The sequence below is a fragment of the Budorcas taxicolor genome, chromosome 5 (genome assembly GCF_023091745.1).
Source record: "Budorcas taxicolor isolate Tak-1 chromosome 5, Takin1.1, whole genome shotgun sequence".
Taxonomy (NCBI): domain Eukaryota; kingdom Metazoa; phylum Chordata; class Mammalia; order Artiodactyla; family Bovidae; genus Budorcas; species Budorcas taxicolor.
In genome coordinates, this window is record NC_068914.1 from 74,378,596 (window position 1) to 74,397,423 (window position 18,828).

General features: G+C 41.6%; 1 protein-coding gene across 1 annotated transcript in view; it reads left to right on the forward strand.

The window, feature by feature from the left end:
* The window catches only part of FAM186A (family with sequence similarity 186 member A), an 86,548-nt gene that overhangs the window by 47,793 nt on the left and 19,927 nt on the right, over window positions 1-18,828 (forward strand). The window contains exons 4-7 of the mRNA XM_052640547.1: window positions 3,805-6,253; window positions 6,833-7,799; window positions 7,905-8,720; window positions 8,922-10,924. Coding sequence (XP_052496507.1) covers window positions 3,805-6,253; window positions 6,833-7,799; window positions 7,905-8,720; window positions 8,922-10,924 — 6,235 coding nt within the window. The remainder of the gene's footprint in view (window positions 1-3,804; window positions 6,254-6,832; window positions 7,800-7,904; window positions 8,721-8,921; window positions 10,925-18,828) is intronic.

Here is an 18,828-nt window from a genome sequence, read left to right on the forward strand (position 1 = left end):
GACTTTTAGCTCAGTTCAGTTCAGTCACTCAGTCATGTCCGACTCTGCAAACCCATGGACTGCAGTACGACAGGGTTCCCTGTCTATCACCAACTCCCAGAGTTTACTCAAACTCATGTCTATTGAGTTGGTGATGCCACCAAGTATCTCATCCTCTGTCGTCCCCTTCCACCGCTCCCCCCACCCCAACCCTCAATCTTTCCCAGCATCAGGGTCTTTTCAAATGAGTCAGTTCTTCACATCAGGTGGCCAGAGTATTGGAGTTTCAGCTTCAGCATCTGTCCTTCCAATAAATATTCAGGACTGATTTCCTTTGGGATGGACTGGTTGGATTGCCTTGCAGTCCAAGAGACTCTCAAGAGTCTTCTTCAGCACTACAGTTCAAAAGCATCAATTCTTTGGCATTCAGCTTTCTTTATAGTCCAACTCTAGACTTTTAGCTGGTGAGTTTAATTAATTCACATTTAATGTAATTATTGATATGGTTGGATATATATCTGCTATTTTGCTCATGTATCTTTTTTTTCCTTCTATTCTTTTCTTGCCTCTGTGTTAAATAGGTATTTTCTAGTGTACCTTTTAATTCCACTTTTTCTTACATTTTCTTAGTGGTAGTTATAGGAACTACAGTATATATCTTAAATTACCACAATCTTTTCCAGATTGGTACTAACTTAATTCCAGTGAAATATAGAATCTTTGCTCCAATAGTTCCACCCTCTTCCTCTCCTTTGTGCTTTGCCATGTATACTACATATTTAAGCCCAACAATATAGCTTTATAATTACTGTTTTATATGCTTGTCTTTTAATTAACTATGAGAGGAAAAAGAAAAAAAATTTTTCCTGTATTTTTATTTACCTACATATACTAGTGCTCTTTATTTCTTTGTGTGAAATGCAAAATGTCAAAATGAAAAAAGAATGAAAAAAAAAGTGACAGATTTTATTTTCTTGGGCTCCAAAATCACAGCAATGGTGACTGCACACCATGAAATTAAAAGATGTTTTCTCCTTTGAAGCAAAGCTGTGACAAACCTAGACAGCATATTAAAAAGCAGAGACATCACTTTTCTGACAAAGGTCTGCCTAGTCAAAGCTATGGTATTTTTCAGTAGTCATGTACAGATGTGAGAGCTGGACCATAAAGAAGGCTGAGTGCCGAAGAATTAGATGCTTTCAAATTATGGTGCTGGAAAAGACTGTTGAGAGTCCCTTGGACTACTAGATCAAACCAGTAAATCCTAAAGGAAACAAGTCCTGAATATTCATTGGAAGTTCTGATTTTGAAGCTGAAGCCCCAGTACTTTGGCCACCTGATACAAAGACCTGACTCCCTGGAAAAGACCCTGATGCTGGGAAAGATTAAGGGCAGGTGGAGAAGTGGGTGACAGAGGATGAGATGGTTGGTGGCATCATCGGCCCTATGAACATGGGTCTGAACAAATTTCAGGAGATAGTGAAGGACAGGGAAGCCTGGTGTGCTGTGGTTCATGGGATGGCAGAGTCGGACAGACTTAGCGACTGAACAACAACATGAGAGTTGTACGTGTGTGTGCTTCGGGAAGAGTGTTAGTCCAGGGAATGATGTATTACCTTCTAGTAATATAGCATCAAGTTTGGTAGCTATTTTTGAAGAAGAATTTTGCTGGATATGGAATTCTAGGAAAGAAATGGCAACCCACTCCAGTAATCTTGCCTGGAGAATTCTGTAGACAGAAGAGCCTGGGCTACAGTCCAAGGGGTCGCAAAGAGTCAGACACTACTGAGCGACTAACACACACACACATTATTCTTTCAGCACGTTGAATATATCATTCCCCGACTTCTGCTTCCATTGTTTCCAGTAAGAAGTAACCCATTAAATTTCCTGTGGTTCCTAGGTTCTAACTGAGTCTCCTTTGATTGTTTAGTCATTTTTCTCTTTTTGCTTTAAAGATTCTTATTTTGTCTGGCTTTCAACAGTTGACTATGATGTTCCATGTATGGCTCTTTCTGTGTTTATCCCACTTAGAATTTGCTGAGCTTCTTGAATGTGTAGATTAATGTTTTCCCACAAATTTGGGATCATTTGTCCATTATTTCTTCAAATACATTTTTAAAGTATTTTTATTTATATATTTTTAAAATTTGATTGTGATGGGTCTTAGTTGTAGCACATGGGGTCTTCAGTCTTCACTGGGGCATGGGGTATCTTTAGTTGCAGCATACAAACTCTTAGTTGCAGAATGTAGGATCTTGTCCCCGACAAGGGATCAAACCCCGGTCCCTTGCACTGGGAGAATGGAGTCTTAGCCACTGGCCCACAGAGAAGTCCTCTCTTCAGATATTTTAAATGCCCCTCTCTCTTCTTCTGAGACCTCTATTGCTTGTATACTGGTATGCCTGATGGTCTCCCACAAATCTTTGAGCCTTTGCATTTTTCTTTATTGTTTTTCCCTCCCTGTTCTTCAGATTAGACAGTCTCTAGTAATCTAGCATTAGGTTTGCTGGTTATTTTCTTCTGTCAGCTCACATACACTGTTGAGCAACTTTGGTGAATTTTTCATTTCCGTTATTGTACTATTCAACTCCAATTTTTCCACTTGGTTTGCTTTTAAGTTTTTTTTAAATTTAATTTAATTTTTTACTTTAAAAAAATTTTTAATAATATAAATTTATTTATTTTAATTCGAGGCTAATTACTTTACAGTATTGTATTGGTTTTGCCATATATCAACATGAATCCACCACAGGTGTACACAGTTGTTTTTTTTTTTAATGTGGACAATTTTTAAAGTCTTTATTGAATCTGATGTCTGAGTCTTTATTGCTTCTATTGTTTTACATTCTAGTTTTTTGACCTTAAGGCTTGTGGGATCTTAGTTCCCTGATCAGGGATCAAACCCACCAGAGGAGTCTTACCCACTGGACTGCCAGGGAAACCCCTGTTTTTATTTTTAAGCCTGAATTTTAGGGGGTTTTGTTTGGTTCAGCATAGCTTAGTGGTCAGTCAATGATCAGTCAATCATCAATTAATTCAGATTATCTAGTAAGGCTTATACTCTTTGCTAATGAATCTGTTTACGGGTTAAAGTAGTATTGTTATAATATTGCATTGCTTCAGATCAAATCAACCCCCTCAGGCAGCAGAGTTGTCAGTCTTCACAGCCTGTTTTACTCTGGTAGAACTACCAGGCCATAGGGCTAGGAAGTTGAAGATGGAAGCAGCTACAAGCTAAAACATCACAGCAAATTTTTCTTGAACTAATTCTTCTCAATTTGTTGTATGTTTCTAGTCAGTTTCCAAAGTCCTAAAATGGTTGTTTTTGGCAATTTTGCTCAGCTTTTTTCTTGTACTTTTGCGAAAAATTTGCTGAGTTTCTCATTCAGCCATTTTGAAAATCCCTTCAAATGTTTGCCTTCTATTTTTAGTGATCCTTCTGAAACAACTAAGTTTAGCTTTGACTCAGAAAAGAGAAAAAAGAAAGATAAGAACCCATTAAATAAAATGGAAAGCACCAAGCATAAAACCAAAGGAAAATTTTGGTATTCATCCTAGCTAATCTCAAAATTGTAACCTAAAGTAAGTTGAGGTCACAGCTGAGTTCTTCTAAACTCTGGAAGAAGAACGTCTAGATAATTGTGGGGAAAGAGTCATCCTTTTGAAAATAATGTCATTTATTTTGGGGCCAAACTTCCCTAATGAAACTTCATCCTATATCTATCTGTTAATTTAGGCTAAATTCCTTAGTCTTAAACTTAGAGCACAGCACAAAAGGAAAAATGCAATCTCATTTATGTTTTATGCTTTTTTTTCTTCTAGCATCTAGAAGTTCTCTATGGAAATCATGGAAAGAAAGAGTTATAAAGCGACCTGCAACAGCTCATGCTTTAAGACCAGATCAGATGATTAGTGATCAATTTGCCACAAAAACAAAGGTGTCAGAAATCCAAGATATGCTTCAGGATCTCATAGGTACTTCAATGTTCAATAAACTGGAAAACAATGCTATTAAATATATATCATCAACAACAGTAAACCTTTCTAAAGCTTTGAGTACACTAAATGATGAAGTGAAAGCTATTAACCTCCATACTTCTGATACATATGCAAATGAGACAGTTGAAAGAGAACAAGAGATTTCCCTGAAGATAATAGAAGATCTCAGTAAAAGAAATGAAATGCTTCAGCAAAAACTTCAAGAAGCAGAAGAAAAATATGAACACCTTATTCGATCCAAAGTTGTAGAGCACCAAGCATTGCCCACATCAACACAAAAAGTGTTACCTGAGCCTTCTCCACAATCAACCATTAGCCAAGCTGACACAGAAAACAGTTTAGACAGTATTTTGACCAAAGAATTTGAAAACATGGTAGATGAGGCCCCTCAAAAAGAGACCAAAGCCTTGGGAATCAAGTCGGACTCATCGCAATTATATGCAGCCCAAGGTGAAACAACTCCAGATTTAACTGGCCAGCAGAAAAAGTCTTCTGGAGAGATCACTGAAGATAAGATATCAGTGAAGAAAGGTGGTGCCTTTCAGAAAGATGGGGCTGACGAGTTCCAGTCACAGAAAAAAAAGCGTACAAAAGGCCTGTCTGTGCAGGAGACCTCTGAATCAAATGTGAATGATGATAAAGGTAAACAGAAAGTCACAGGGACCAAACTTGATCACCACTTAGAATTACAAGCACTGGATAAGAAGAGAAACAAAACAGAATCCTTTCCTGAAGCCAAATCAAAGTCACTCACTGAATCAAAAAGTCAACATTTTCCTTCTGATTTCCCTTCTGACAAGAGCCAAGGTGGTAGAAGTGGAACAAGTGGTAAAGTGGAACAAGTGAGGGAGGCTAAATCGGAATATTTACAGAGTAAAAGTCAAATGTCTTCAGAGAATGAAGAGGAGCTCACCACTGAGCCAACGGACAAAGATGGCAGAAATGAGATGAGTAGCACACCAGAGCCATCCAGGTGGAGCAAACTTGATCCTTCCTCTGAGAAAATAAAAGGAAAGAAACACCACATCTCTCCAGGAAGCACTACAAGAAAAGAAGAAAAATCTGAAGAGAAAGATATGTCAGTCTTCACGAAGAAATTCAAGTCTCTTGAACTTGCTAAATCAGGTATTCCAGATCACGAAAGTGAACAGAGTAACCTAGAAGAATTTCAGAAAGCCATAGAGTCATTCCTTAAAGAGAAAATTGATAACATAGGAAAGCCCTGGGATAAAAAGACTGTGTCAAAAGAAGAGTTATTATCAAAAAGATCAGAAGTTGAGAAATTAGGAATCATAAAGACAAAAATGGAGGAATATTTCCATAAAGTGGCTGAAACTGTGACAAAAATCTTAAGAAAATACAAAGATATAAAAAATGAAGGACAAATTGGAGAGAAACCTTTGAAACTAAGAAAGGCAGTCTCATTTATGCCAGAACGGCATTCTCAGGAACCAACTAGTGCACAGTCAGAAATTAGCACCTTAATTTCACAGGAGAGGCTTGACCCACTAACTGACAATTTAATAAGAATGATCTTGACCGAAATAGAAAGTGAAAGGAATGTTCCAGAAGCCTCTACAGTAGGGACAGACTATAAAGAGAAGGAAAAACAAGAGCTAGAAGAAAGGAGGTTTGAGATGATAAAGAAGAATTTGGAGAAGGAAGAGGCATGGCTCCCAGTGAAGGAGGGAAAGCAAAGGCAACAGAAAGAGAAACAATGGCAGGAAAAAGAGGTGTGGAAGGGACAGCAAAAACTCAAGATACAAAAGCAGATCGAGTCAGATGAGAAGCAAAAGCAAAGAGAAGAGGAGAGAGAAGGGTATCAGAAGTCAAAGCAGCAGCAGTTGGAGGCATGGAAACAAACAACAAAACAACAAGGTGTGCCTTTGGAGGAGAAAGGACAGCAGATGATGCAGGTTCAGAAGGAAGTGAGACATCTGGAGCAAGAAAGCAGTTTGGAGAGAGAGGAGAAGCAGAAGGCAAGGAGAAATGTAGGGGACTATGAAAGTCAGAAGCAAAAAACTGCAAAGGAGATGAAGACATATGAACAACTAGAACAGGTGCTCAGTCAGACTTCAATCACATTGTCTCACAGGTGGGAGAGCACACAGAAAGACATACCGCAGACACACCAAAGAACAGATTTCACTGGGAACCTTAAGAAATTAGGGGATCTGGCTGAAGGAAAGCATCGCATTCCAATCACTACTCCCATCTCCACACAATCCTCCTCACATGGACCCTCTCCTCTTTCTGGAGCGTCTCTTGCAAAGTCCATCACTCTTACCTCTAGGCTTGCCCAAGCAAAGGAAATTGACTTCACTTCTGAAAAGGCCGAGGCACTGAAAATCATGGACACCTTTAATCAGGTTCAGGCGTTGGGGAAAACTACTACTCCTAAGATGCCTCGGGGTTTGGGAGCGGCTCTCAGTGCAGAGCAGGCCCAGGCTCTGGGGATTCCTGTTACTCCTCAGCAAGCTCAAGCTCAGGGCATCATGCTCACCCATCAGCAGGTCAAGGCCTTGGGAGTCACTCTCACCCATGAACAAGCTCAAGCACCAGGGATTACTCTCACCCCTCAACAGGCCCAAGCACTGGGGATTCTTGTCACCCCTCAGCAAGCTCAAGCTCAGGGCATCACGCTCACCCCTCAGCAGGCCAAGGCACTGGGGGTCACACTTCCCCCTGAACAAGCTCAAGCACCAGGGTTCACCCTCACCCCTCAGCAGGCCCAAGCACTGGGGATCATTTTCACCCCTGAACAGGCTCAGACACCAGGGATCACTCTGACCCCTCAGCAGGTCCTGGCACTGGGGATTCCTGTCACCCCTCAGCAAATCCAGGAAGTAAGGGTTTCTCTCACCCCTCAGCAGGCCCAGGCACTTGGGATCACTCTCACCCCTGAAAAAGCTCAGGCATCAGAGATCACTCTGACCCCTCAGCAAGCCCAGGCACTGGGGATACCTGTCACCCTTCAGCAAATTCAAGAAGTAGGTGCTTCTCTCACCCCTCAACAGGCTCAGGCACTGGGGATTCCTATCACCCTTCAGCAGGCTCAAGCTCAGGGCCTCACTCTTACCCCTCAACAGGACCAGGCACTGAGGATCACTCTCACCCCTGAACAAGGTCAGGCACTAGGGATCACTCTCACCTCTCAGCAGGCCCAGGCACTGGGGATTCCTGTCCCCTCTCAGCAGATACAGGAAGTGGGAGTTTCTCTCACCCCTCAGCAAGCCCAGGCACTGGGAACCATTCTCACCCCTGAACAAGCTCAGGCACCAGGGATCACTCTTACCCCACAACAGGCCCAGGCACTGGGGATTTCAGTCACCCCACAGCATATCCCAGATGTGGGGGTTTCTCTCACTCCTCAACAGGCTCAGGCTTTGGGGATTCCTATCACTCAGTGGGCTGAAGCTCAGGGCATCACTCTCACCCCTCAGCAAGCCCAGGCACTTGGGATCACTCTCACCCCTGAACAAGCTCAGGCACCAGGGATCACTCTCACCCCTCAGCAGGCCCAGGCACTTGGGATCACTCTCACCCCCGAACAAGCTCAGGCACCAGGGATCACTCTCACCCCTCAGCAGGCCCAGGCACTGGGGATCACTCTCACCCCCGAACAAGCTCAGGCACCAGGGATTACTCTCACCCCTCAGCAGGCCCAGGCACTGGGGATCACTCTCACCCCTCAGCAGGCCCAGGCACCAGGGATCACTCTCACCCCTCAGCAGGCCCAGGCACTGGGGATCACTCTCACCCGTGAACAAGCTCAGGCACCAGGGATTACTCTCACCCGTCAGCAGGCCCAGGCACTGGTGATTTCAGTCACCCCACAGCATATCCCGGATGTGGGGGCTTCTCTCACTCCTCAGCAGGCTCAGGCTTTGGGGATTCCTATCACTCAGTGGGCTGAAGCTCAGGGCATCACTCTCACCCCTCAGCAAGCCCAGGCACTTGGGATCACTCTCACCCCTGAACAAGCTCAGGCACCAGGGATCACTCTCACCCCTCAGCAGGCCCAGGCACTTGGGATCACTCTCACCCCCGAACAAGCTCAGGCACCAGGGATCACTCTCACCCCTCAGCAGGCCCAGGCACTGGGGATCACTCTCACCCCTGAACAAGCTCAGGCACCAGGGATCACTCTCACCCCTCAGCAGGCCCAGGCACTGGGGATCACTCTCACCCCTGAACAAGCTCAGGCACCAGGGATCACTCTCACCCCTCAGCAGGCCCAGGCACTGGGGATCACTCTCACCCCCGAACAAGCTCAGGCACCAGGGATCACTCTCACCCCTCAGCAGGCCCAGGCACTGGGGATCACTCTCACCCCCGAACAAGCTCAGGCACCAGGGATCACTCTCACCCCTCAGCAGGCCCAGGCACTGGGGATCACTCTCACCCCTGAACAAGCTCAGGCACCAGGGATCACTCTCACCCCTCAGCAGGCCCAGGCACTGGGGATCACTCTCACCCCCGAACAAGCTCAGGCACCAGGGATCACTCTCACCCCTCAGCAGGCCCAGGCACTGGGGATCACTCTCACCCCTGAACAAGCTCAGGCACCAGGGATCACTCTCACCCCTCAGCAGGCCCAGGCACTGGGGATCACTCTCACCCCTGAACAAGCTCAGGCACCAGGGATCACTCTCACCCCTCAGCAGGCCCAGGCACTGGGGATCACTCTCACCCCTGAACAAGCTCAGGCACCAGGGATCACTCTCACCCCTCAGCAGGCCCAGGCACTGGGGATTTCAGTCACCCTGCAGCATATCCAGGAAGTGGGGGTTTCTCTCACCCCTCAACAGGCTCAGGCACTAGGCATTCCTATCACCCCTCAGCAGGGTGAAGCTCACGGTCTGACTCTCACCCCTCAGCAGTTTCAGGATTTGGGGATCCCTGCCACCCCTCAGGGCATCATCTTTACCCCTCAGCAGGCCCAGGCATTGGGGATCCATGTGACCCCTGAACAGGCCCGTGCCCTGGGGATCCATGTCACCTCTGAGCAGGCCCATGCACTAGGGATCACTCTCACTCCTGATCAGGCCCAGGTACCTTGGGTGTCTCTCACTTCTCAACAGGTCCAGGCACTGAGGAGCCACATCACCCCTGAGCAGGCACAGGCTCAGGGCATCACTCTTACCCCTCAGCAGTCTCAGGCACTGAGAATCCCTGTCATCATTCCACAGCCTCAGGATTTGGGGGCCCCTTTCACTTTAGGACAGGCTCAAGCATTGGGGATTTCTCTCTCTCATGAACAGTTTGCAAAATTAGGGGTTCCTCTCACCTCAGATAAAGTGTATACTTTAGAATATCCCCACATCCCAGAACAAATCCAACCTTTGGAAGCTCCTTTCACCCCAGGGGAGGCCTGGTCCGTGGGTATTACTGTTAGGCCTGTGCAGGGCCTAACATCAAGAACTCCTCTCTTTAAGGAGCACCCCTTACCACCCTGGGCTAGTCCTCCTTCAGGACATACACTGAAAACTGGGATCTCTTCCATTACTGATAAATCTGTCACGAAACATGCTCCTCACACTCCTAAGGAGTCCCCAGTATCATCTGCTGCTATTGCTGAGGAGTTCCCTGTATTTGAGGTGCCTTCTACTCCTTTCCGTATGTCAAGGTTTCCTCTTAAACAAGCCCCCTCTGAGAAATTCTTGGGAATGAGGATTCCTTCAGACCCTGGGAAGCCCCTGGCACCACAGACTTCTCCTTCTTCCAGACAGACCCTAATGTCTAAGGATCTATCAACCTCTGTTCCATTCCCAACACCAGTTCCCAGTCCAATATCTGGGCTCTCTCCCACTCCACAGCAGCCCTTTGAACCAGAGGCCCTCCTTAGTTCCAGGCAATTCTTCATATCTAGGGACTCTATGACACCCCAGTCACCTCTGATATTGAAGCCCTTTCATGACCTCAGACAGCCCCTTATATCTGGAGTCCCAGTCACCTCTGCACAGATTCCCCAAATCTGGGCTCCTCTCTCTCCTAGGAAGCACTTGGTTTCTGGGACTACTTCCATCCCTCAGGAGCTCTTGAAATCTGGACCCTTAACACTCTCTGAGCAGTTTCAGGCATCCCAGACCTTTGCCACTCATAAGCAATCTCCTGGGTTACAAGCCCCTTCTACCCTTGGGCAGCATCTGCCACCAAGGACCCTTCCTGGGCAAGCTTCCCCTCTATGGGTCTCTCCCACCCCTGGGCGTCCCCTAACACCATTGACTCCCTCAACCCCTGGAAAGCCACAGAAAGATTTGTTCTCTGCTGTCTCTGAGAAAAGGAAGGAAAGATTGTCAATTATTTCTTCTCTGAAATTGAAATCAGTATCAGTCCATCCCAGTGCTCCAAGTTTCAAGGTAATTCAAGCCCCTTTCACCACTAAGAAGTTCCAAACAGCAGAGGTCTCTGACACTTCTGAAGAAATCCAGATACCTGAAGATCCTTTTGCCGTGGAACGATTTAGAATGTTTAAGTCCCATCTCACCGATTACAAGACACCAGTATCTCAAGCCCCTTATGCTGATGAGGGGACCCTTCCTACTACTCTCATTAGGCCTGTAACTCCACTACCTTCTCTTATTACTACTCAACTACTCAAAACACGGCAGAGCTCACCTTCTGAATGGGACCAGAAATCCCAACTTCCCCCTATCAATAAGCCCTGGGTACTGACTTCAGTTTCAGATACCAGGCAACCCAAGATGATGGTGCCCACTTCCTATCCCCAAGAGCTCAAAGAACAGAACTATTTTGTTGATGTGGAGGCTCAGCGGAAGAACCTGATACTCTTAAATCAGGCCACAAAAGCTTCTATACTCCCTTCACAGCTACACACAGAAGCTAGGAATCTCATAATCGAGACACTTCGTACAGACAAAGTTCGGCTGGGATACCTATTCCGCAAGTACAATGCCTATAGACTGATCCAGCGTGCAAGGTAGATGTAAATATTATGTGTCTAGTTGTCTGATTTAGTCCTGATTTCAAATATCCTCCCTCATTACCCTGTCAGTATATATGTATTTGTCAGGTTAGGTGTTCTAAAAGATTCTCTTATAGAAGGTTTGTAAGATGGAAGCATATTTAAGATATCAAAAGGAGGTATATTTTTTAGAAATAAGAAATGTCATATAACACCCGTTTCACTCATATATATCTCTAGCAGAGATTCTAAAATATATTTTGAGGCTCATGGTTGATCTCCAAAATATCAACTTCAAAAGTTTAGAAATGCTTGCAGTTATTCTGAATTACTTTAATCTTGCATTCACCAGAAGACCTATGATTCTTTTTTTTTTAAATTTACTTTTTATTGCAGTGAAGTTGGACAGAAGATCTATTAAAGTGGGAGATGTCAGGCAGGTTTATGTACTTCATGTTGCCATAGAAGCTTTGATGCTAGAATGACCTACAGGAAACATGTTCTAGTCTTGATTTTTTAAATTGAAATTAGCCTGCCAATTCTTGGCCTTTGTGTTAGAGGTTGCCAACTTATTATTTTGGGGATTTTAAAAACATTTTTTTTATTGTAGAAATTCTTTCCCCTTTTTAAAATAGTTAATTTATAATACTGTGTTATCTTATTTGGAGAATTTTTCTAACCTAAAATTACAATATGTCAAACTAAGATCAATGATAGAAAAAGCTATCATTAATTATAGAAACAATCTATGTCATTTATTCAACAAATATTTATTGAATACGTACTATTTGGCAAGCACTGTTCTAGATGCTATGGATATAGCAGTGAATAAAACAAAGTACCCTGTTCTCATGATATTTACATTTCTGAGAACTGAATTCATTTAAAAACTAAGCACTGGAATAACAAGGTGTAAAAGAAAGACATTCAGTGTATAGACAGAAATTTTCATTTCAAAACTGCTTACCTTAGAATTGTTGAAATATTTTCTACTCTATAGTGTGTTTTTCTCTTCCCAGAATGAATGTTCCTAGTCTTCTTGTTGTTGTTGTTCCTAGTCTTTTAAATCTGTTTTTACACATAAGCACTTTCATCCACTTGAGAATCTGAAATAACATGTTTCTGGTCATTCTCCAGTTCCTTCATGTCTTTTTTTCTTTGTTATATTAAATTAAAATAAATAATTGCATTCACCTGGTGCAGTATTTTAAAAAATACAAATAGCGTGAAAAGCCTCCTTAGTATTCTTATTCTTGGCCATTAGGCCCCTCCTTCAGGGCTACCCAGGTATTCCACCCAGAGATACTTTCTACATATGTAGCAAAGAACATAGGCTCTTTTATCCCACTCTTTATACATTTAAAATTACAATGTTTGATTTTTTCATAACAAGCTAGAATTTAGATATTAATATATAAAGAGTCTACTCATTCATTTTACAGTTTTATAGTTCTCCAAAGTCTAGATTTACCAGAATTTACTTAACTTTTGATGAGGTTAACATAACATTTATGCTGTTTTCAATATTTTGCATTATAAAAATATACTTCAATGAACAATCTTGTATATACATATGTATACATGTATGTATGTTCCTAAAAGTAGAACTTCTAAATCAAGGGTAAGCATTTTGTAATTGTGATAAATTTTTTGTCAAATTGTTCTCCAAAGAGGTTGGAACAATTTATATATCAGTCAGCATTATAAAAGAGTATTTCCCCACAAATACTATCAACTTTTTTGTTCATTGTCAATGTAATGAATGAAATATGGCACTTCCATGCTTTCACTTGCATTACTTTTATTATAGATTGAAGTTAAGCATCTTTTCATAGAGTTAAGAACCATCTGTATTTTATTTTCTGTAAAGATGCTATTCAAATGCTTTGCCCATTTTTCAGCTGGGTTATCAAGTTGCTTTTTAAAATGATTAATTAATTAATTTTAATTGGAGGCTAATTACTTTACAATATTAAGGTGGTTTTTGCCATGTAGCGACATGAATCAGCCATGGGTGCACATGTGTCCCCCCATCCTGAAGCCCCTTCCCACCTCCCTCCCCACTCCTTCCCTGGGTTGTCCCAGAACACCAGCTTTGAGCGTCCTGCTTCATGCATTGAACTTGCACTGGTCATCTATTTTACACAGGGCAACAGACATGTTTCAGTGTTATTCTTTCAAATCATCCCACCCTTGCCTTCTTCCATATAGTCCAAAAGTCTGTTCTTTACATCTGTGCCTTTTTTGTGTCTTACATATAGGGTGGTTGTTACTGTCTTTCTAAATTCCCTATATATGTGTTAATATTCTGTATTGGTGTTTCTCTTTCTGACTTACTTCACTCTGTATAATAGACTCCAGTTTTATCCACCTCATTAGAACAGACTCAAATGTGTTCTTTTTTTTTATATATAGCTGAGTAATACTCCATTGTGTATATGTACCACTGCTTTCTTATCCATTCGTCTGCCAATAGACCTCTAGGTTGCTTCCATGTCCTGGCTATTGTAAACAGTGCTGTAATAAACATTGGGGTACATGTGTCTCTTTCAATTCTGGTTTCCTCAGTGTGTATGCCCAGAAGTGGGATTGCTGGGTGATATGGCAGTTCTATTTCCAGTTTTTTAAAAAATCTCCACACTGTTCTCCATAGTGACTGTACTAGTTTGCATTCCCAACAGTGTAAGAGGGTTCCCTTTTCTCCACACCCTCTCCAGCATTTATTGTTTGTAGACTTTTTGATAGCTGCCATTCTGACTGGCATGAGATGGTACCTCATTGTGGTTTTGATTTGCATTTCTCTGATAATGAGTGATGTTGAGCATCTTTTCATGTGTTTATTAGCCATTTGTCTTCTTTGGAAAGATGTCTGTTTAGTTTTTTGGCCCAATTTTTGATTGGGTCATTCATTTTTCTGGTATTGAGCTGCATATGCTGCTTTAATATTTTGGAGATTAATTGTCAGTTGCTTCATTTGCTACTATTTTCTCCCATTCTGAAAGCTGTCTTTTCACCTTGCTTACAGTTTCCTTTGTTGTGCAAAAGCTTTTAAGTTTAATTAGGTCCCAATTGTTTATTTTTGTTTTTATTTCTGTTGCTTTCTTAATTGATTTCTGGGACCTGTTCAAATATTGAGAAAATTAGCCCCTTGTCTGTGATATAAACTACAAAACTTTCCCCACTTGTGTTTAGACTCTCCTTTTGGTGGGTTTTGCTTTCTAAATAATTTATATTTTTATATGTTTATATTCAGTTCAGTTCAGTTCAGTCACTCAGTAGTGCCCGGCTCTTTGTGACTCCATGAACTACAGCACACCAGGCCTCCCTGTCCATCACCAACTCCTGGAGTTTACTCAAACTCTTGTTCATTGAGTTGGTGATGCCATCCAACCATCTCATCCTCTGTCATCCCCTTCTCCTCCTGCCCTCAATCTTTCCCAGCATCAGGGTCTTTTCAAATGAGTCGGTTCTTCGTATCAGGTGGCCAAAGTATTGGAGTTTCAGCTTCAGTATCAGTCCTTCTAAAGAATATTCAGGAGTGATTTCCTTTAGGATGGACTGGTTGGATCTCCTTGCTGTCCAAGGAACTCTCAAGAGTCTTTTCCAATGCCACAGTTCAAAAGCATCAATTCTTCAGCACTCAGCTTTGTTTATAGTCCAACTCTCACATCCATACTGTAAAAACCATAGCCTTGACTAGACGGACTTTTGTTGGCAAAGTAATGTCTCTGCTTTTTAATATGCTATCTAGGTTGGTCATGACTTTCCTTCCAAGGACTAAGCGTCTTTTAAGTTCATGGCTGCAATCACCATCTGCAGTGATTTTGGAGCCACTGATTCCACTGTTTCCCCATCTATTTGCCATGAAGTGATGGGACCAGATGCCATGATCTTCGTTTTCTGAATGTTGAGCTTTAAGGCAACTTTTCACTCTCCTCTTTCGCTTTCATCAAGAGGCTCTTTAGCTCTTCTTCACTTTCTGCCGTAAGGGTGGTGTCATCTGCATATCTGAGGTTATTGATATTTCTCCTGGCAATCTTGATTCCAGCTTGTGCTTCTTCCAGCCCAGCGTTTCTCATGATGTACTCTGCATATAAGTTACATAAGCAGGGTGACAATATACAGCCTTGACGTACTCCTTTTCCTATTTGGAACCAGTCTGTGTTCCATGTCCCATTCTAACTGTTGCCTCCTGACCTGCATACAGATTTCTCAGGAGGCAGGTCAGGTGGTCTGGTATTCCCATCTCTTTCAGAATTTTGCAGTTTATTGTGATCCACAAAGTCAAAGGCTTTGGCATAGTCAATAAAGCAGAAATAGATGTTTTTCTGGAACTCTCTTGCTTTTTCAATGATCCAGCAGATGTTGGCAATTTGATCTCTGGTTCCTCTGCCTTTTCTAAAACCAGCTTGAACATCTGGAAGTTCATGGTTCATGTATTGGTAAAGCCTGGCTTGGAGAATTTTGAGCATTATTTTACTACCGTGTGAGATGAGTGCAATTGTGCCGTAGTTTGAACATTCTTTGGCATTTCCTTTCTTTGGGATTGGAATGAAAACTCACCTTTTCCAGTCTTGTGGCCACTGCTGAGTTTTCCAAACTTGCTGGCATATTGAGTGCAACACTTTCACGGCATCATCGTTCAGGATTTGAAACAGCTCAACTGGAATTCCATCACCTCCTCTAGCTTTGTTCACAGTGATACTGCCTAAGGCCCACTTGACTTCACATTCCAGGATGTCTGGCTCTAGGTGAGTGATCACACCATCGTGATTATCTGGGTCGTGAAGATCGTTTTTGTACAGTTCTTCTGTGTATTCTTGCTACCTCTTCTTAATATCTTCTGCTTCTGTCAGGTCCATACCATTTCTGTCCTTTATTGAGCCCATCTTTGCATGAAATGTTCCCTTGGTATCTCTAATTTTCTTGAAGAGATCTCTAGTCTTTCCCATTCTATTGTTTTCCTCTATTTCTTTGCATTGCTTGCTGAGGAAGGCTTTCTTATCTCTCCTTGCAATTCTTTGGAACTCTGCATTTAAATGAGTCTATCTTTCCTTTCCTTCTTTGCTTTTCACTTCTCTTCTTTTCACAGCTATTTGTAAGGCCTCCTCAGACAGCCATTTTGCTTTTTTTCATTTTTTTTTCTTGGGGATGGTCTTGCTCCCTGTCTCCTGTACAATGTCACGAACCTTTGTCCATAGTTCATCAGGCACTCTGTCTATCAAATCCAGTCCCTTAAATCTATTTCTCAGTTCCACTGTATAATCATAAAGGATTTGATTTGGGTCATACCTGAATGGTCTAGTGGTTTTCCCCACTTTCTTCAATATAAGTCTGAATTTGACAATAAGGAGTTCATGTTTATATTAATATTTTCAATAATGCTTTGTGCCTTATTTTAAAAAGCCCTTTCCACTCTGAGAAATATATTTTTAAAAAATTATTTTGAGATTTCTTATAGTACTTGAATAGTTGATTATTAGTATTTTGGGGCTTCCCAGGTAGTGCGAGTACTTTCTTCAATTTACATCTAAATTTTGCAATAAGGAGTTCATGATCTGAGCCACAGTCAGCTCCCGATCTTGTTTTTGCTGACTATATAGAGCTTCTCCAACTTTGGCTGCAAAGAATATAATCAATCTGATTTCAGTATTGACCGTCTGGTGATGTCCACGTGTAGAGTCTTCTCTGTGTTGTTGCAAGAGGGTCTTTGCTATGACCAGTGCATTCTCTTGGCAAAACTCTGTTAGCCTTTGCCTTGCTTCATTTTGTAATCCAAGGCCAAATTTTCAGGTTACTCCAGGTATCTCTTGACTTCCTACTTTTGCATTCCGGTCCCCTCTGTTGAAAAGAACATTTTTTTGGGGGGGTGTTAGTTCTAGAAGGTCTTGTAGGTCTTCATAGAACCTTTCAACTTCAGCTTTTTCAGCATAACTGGTTGGGGCATAGACTTGAATTACTGTTATTTGTTGTAGTTTTATTTTTATGATGCTGAGTCTTTGTGATAGTTATTACTACTGTTTCCTAGTACTTGTCCATGAGATGTGACCAGAATTGTGTGTCTTTTCTGTGCTGAGCTTGCCATTGTCAGTTTGAGACCCTCTAGAGTCTCCTTTTCCATTGGCATGATAAGCTATAGTGTTCAAGATGATGGCTGTTCTGTTACCCTGTGTTCCGGAGAGTATAAAATGAAGTTCTTTTCTGCAAAGCGATGATGGATTTGTACTATGAGCAACAGATAAACTTTTGTTGTTTTTAGTCACTGAGATTTGGGGATTATTTGTTAAAACAGCAAAACCTAGCTTATCTTTACTAACATAGTCTTCCTACTCAAGAAAATGATATACATTTTTTTCTGTTCAGGTGTGTGTGTATGTGTGTGTGTATGTGTTCTGTTGGAGTTATTAAAGTTTTCGTCAAGCTCTTGAATATTCTTCCATAAGTGTGTATCTTGGTAGTTTTTATTTTTGATGTTATAAACGGACTCTCTCCTTCTATGACACCTTCTAACTGATTGTTATTGGTATAAAGAAAGGCTAGATCTCTCTATATCAATTTCATGTGCATATTCATATGCATATCATTTCATATGCAATTTCAATGGCATATTCATCTTACTGTATTCAAAAGCATGTAATAGTTTTTCAGTTGATATTCTTGAGTTTTCCAATTACATAATCATATCCCTTGTAAATAATAATGTTTTTACATCTAGATTTTTCCAATTTTTAAATATCTCATTTCTGTCTCTTGACTGCCTGAATTGATTAAAACCTTAAAAACTGTATTAAAAAATATTGGTGATGTGGCCACCAGCACCAGGCCACCTTTGTTCACTTGACTTACCCAGAGTAACAGCTAGTAGTGCCTTTCCATGGCCTCATGTTATTTTTTTCTAGGAAAAATTCACCTTCAAGAATGTTTAAAAGGATTGTTTATATTTATATTTTCCTTTCTAAAAAAGCTGCAAAACATCTTTAACCTTAATCAATTTCATTTTGAGGGGAGTTATTTTATCCATTCCTTTGTAACTCAGAATGCCAAAATTTAAGTCATTCTTTCACTGCTAATTACTAAAATGTAAATATGAATTGGGAGAAAGCAATGGCACCCCACTCCAGTACTCTTGCCTGGAAAATCCCATGGACGGGAGAGCCTGGTGGGCTGCCATCTATGGGGTCGCACAGAGTTGGACACGACTGAGCACCTTCACTTTCACTTTTCACTTTCATGCATTGGAGAAGGAAACGGCAACCCACTCCAGTGTTCTTGCCTGGAGAATCCCAGGGACAGGGGAGCCTAGTGGGCTGCCGTCTATGGGGTCGCACAGGGTCAGACACGACTAAAGCGACTTAGCAGCAGCAAATATGAATTGATTAAAAATATAATGATGATAGAGGACATCATTCTAGTATCTGTCACTAAAAAATGCTGGCTTTTGGGTTGAAATACATTTTGTCATATTAAAGAAGTATCCTTCAGCCCATTTCATTATTTCTTTAAAATTAAGAGTGAATATTTAATTTTGTTAAGTTTATTAAATTACATTTTGTTAAATATGATTTCAGCACTTCATTATCATGGTTATCAGAGAAAATATTTTCTCCTAATATTTATTAATATGACTAATGTTTTAAACTATCATTGCATCCTTGGAATAAATCCTATTTGTATTGGGTTGGCAAAAAATTTGATTGGGTTTTTCTGCAGCATCTTATAGAAAAACCTGAATGAACATTTTGGCCAACCCAGTATCCTTCTTTGAGGGTGTTACATTTGCTAATATTTTATTTAGGATTTTATTTTGTACTGAAATCCATTCATAAGTTTGACTGGTGGTTTATTTATTTATTTTGGTGCTTTCTTTGTCAAATTTTGGTATAATTTTAAGTTTTGGTATAATTTTAAGTTTTGGTATA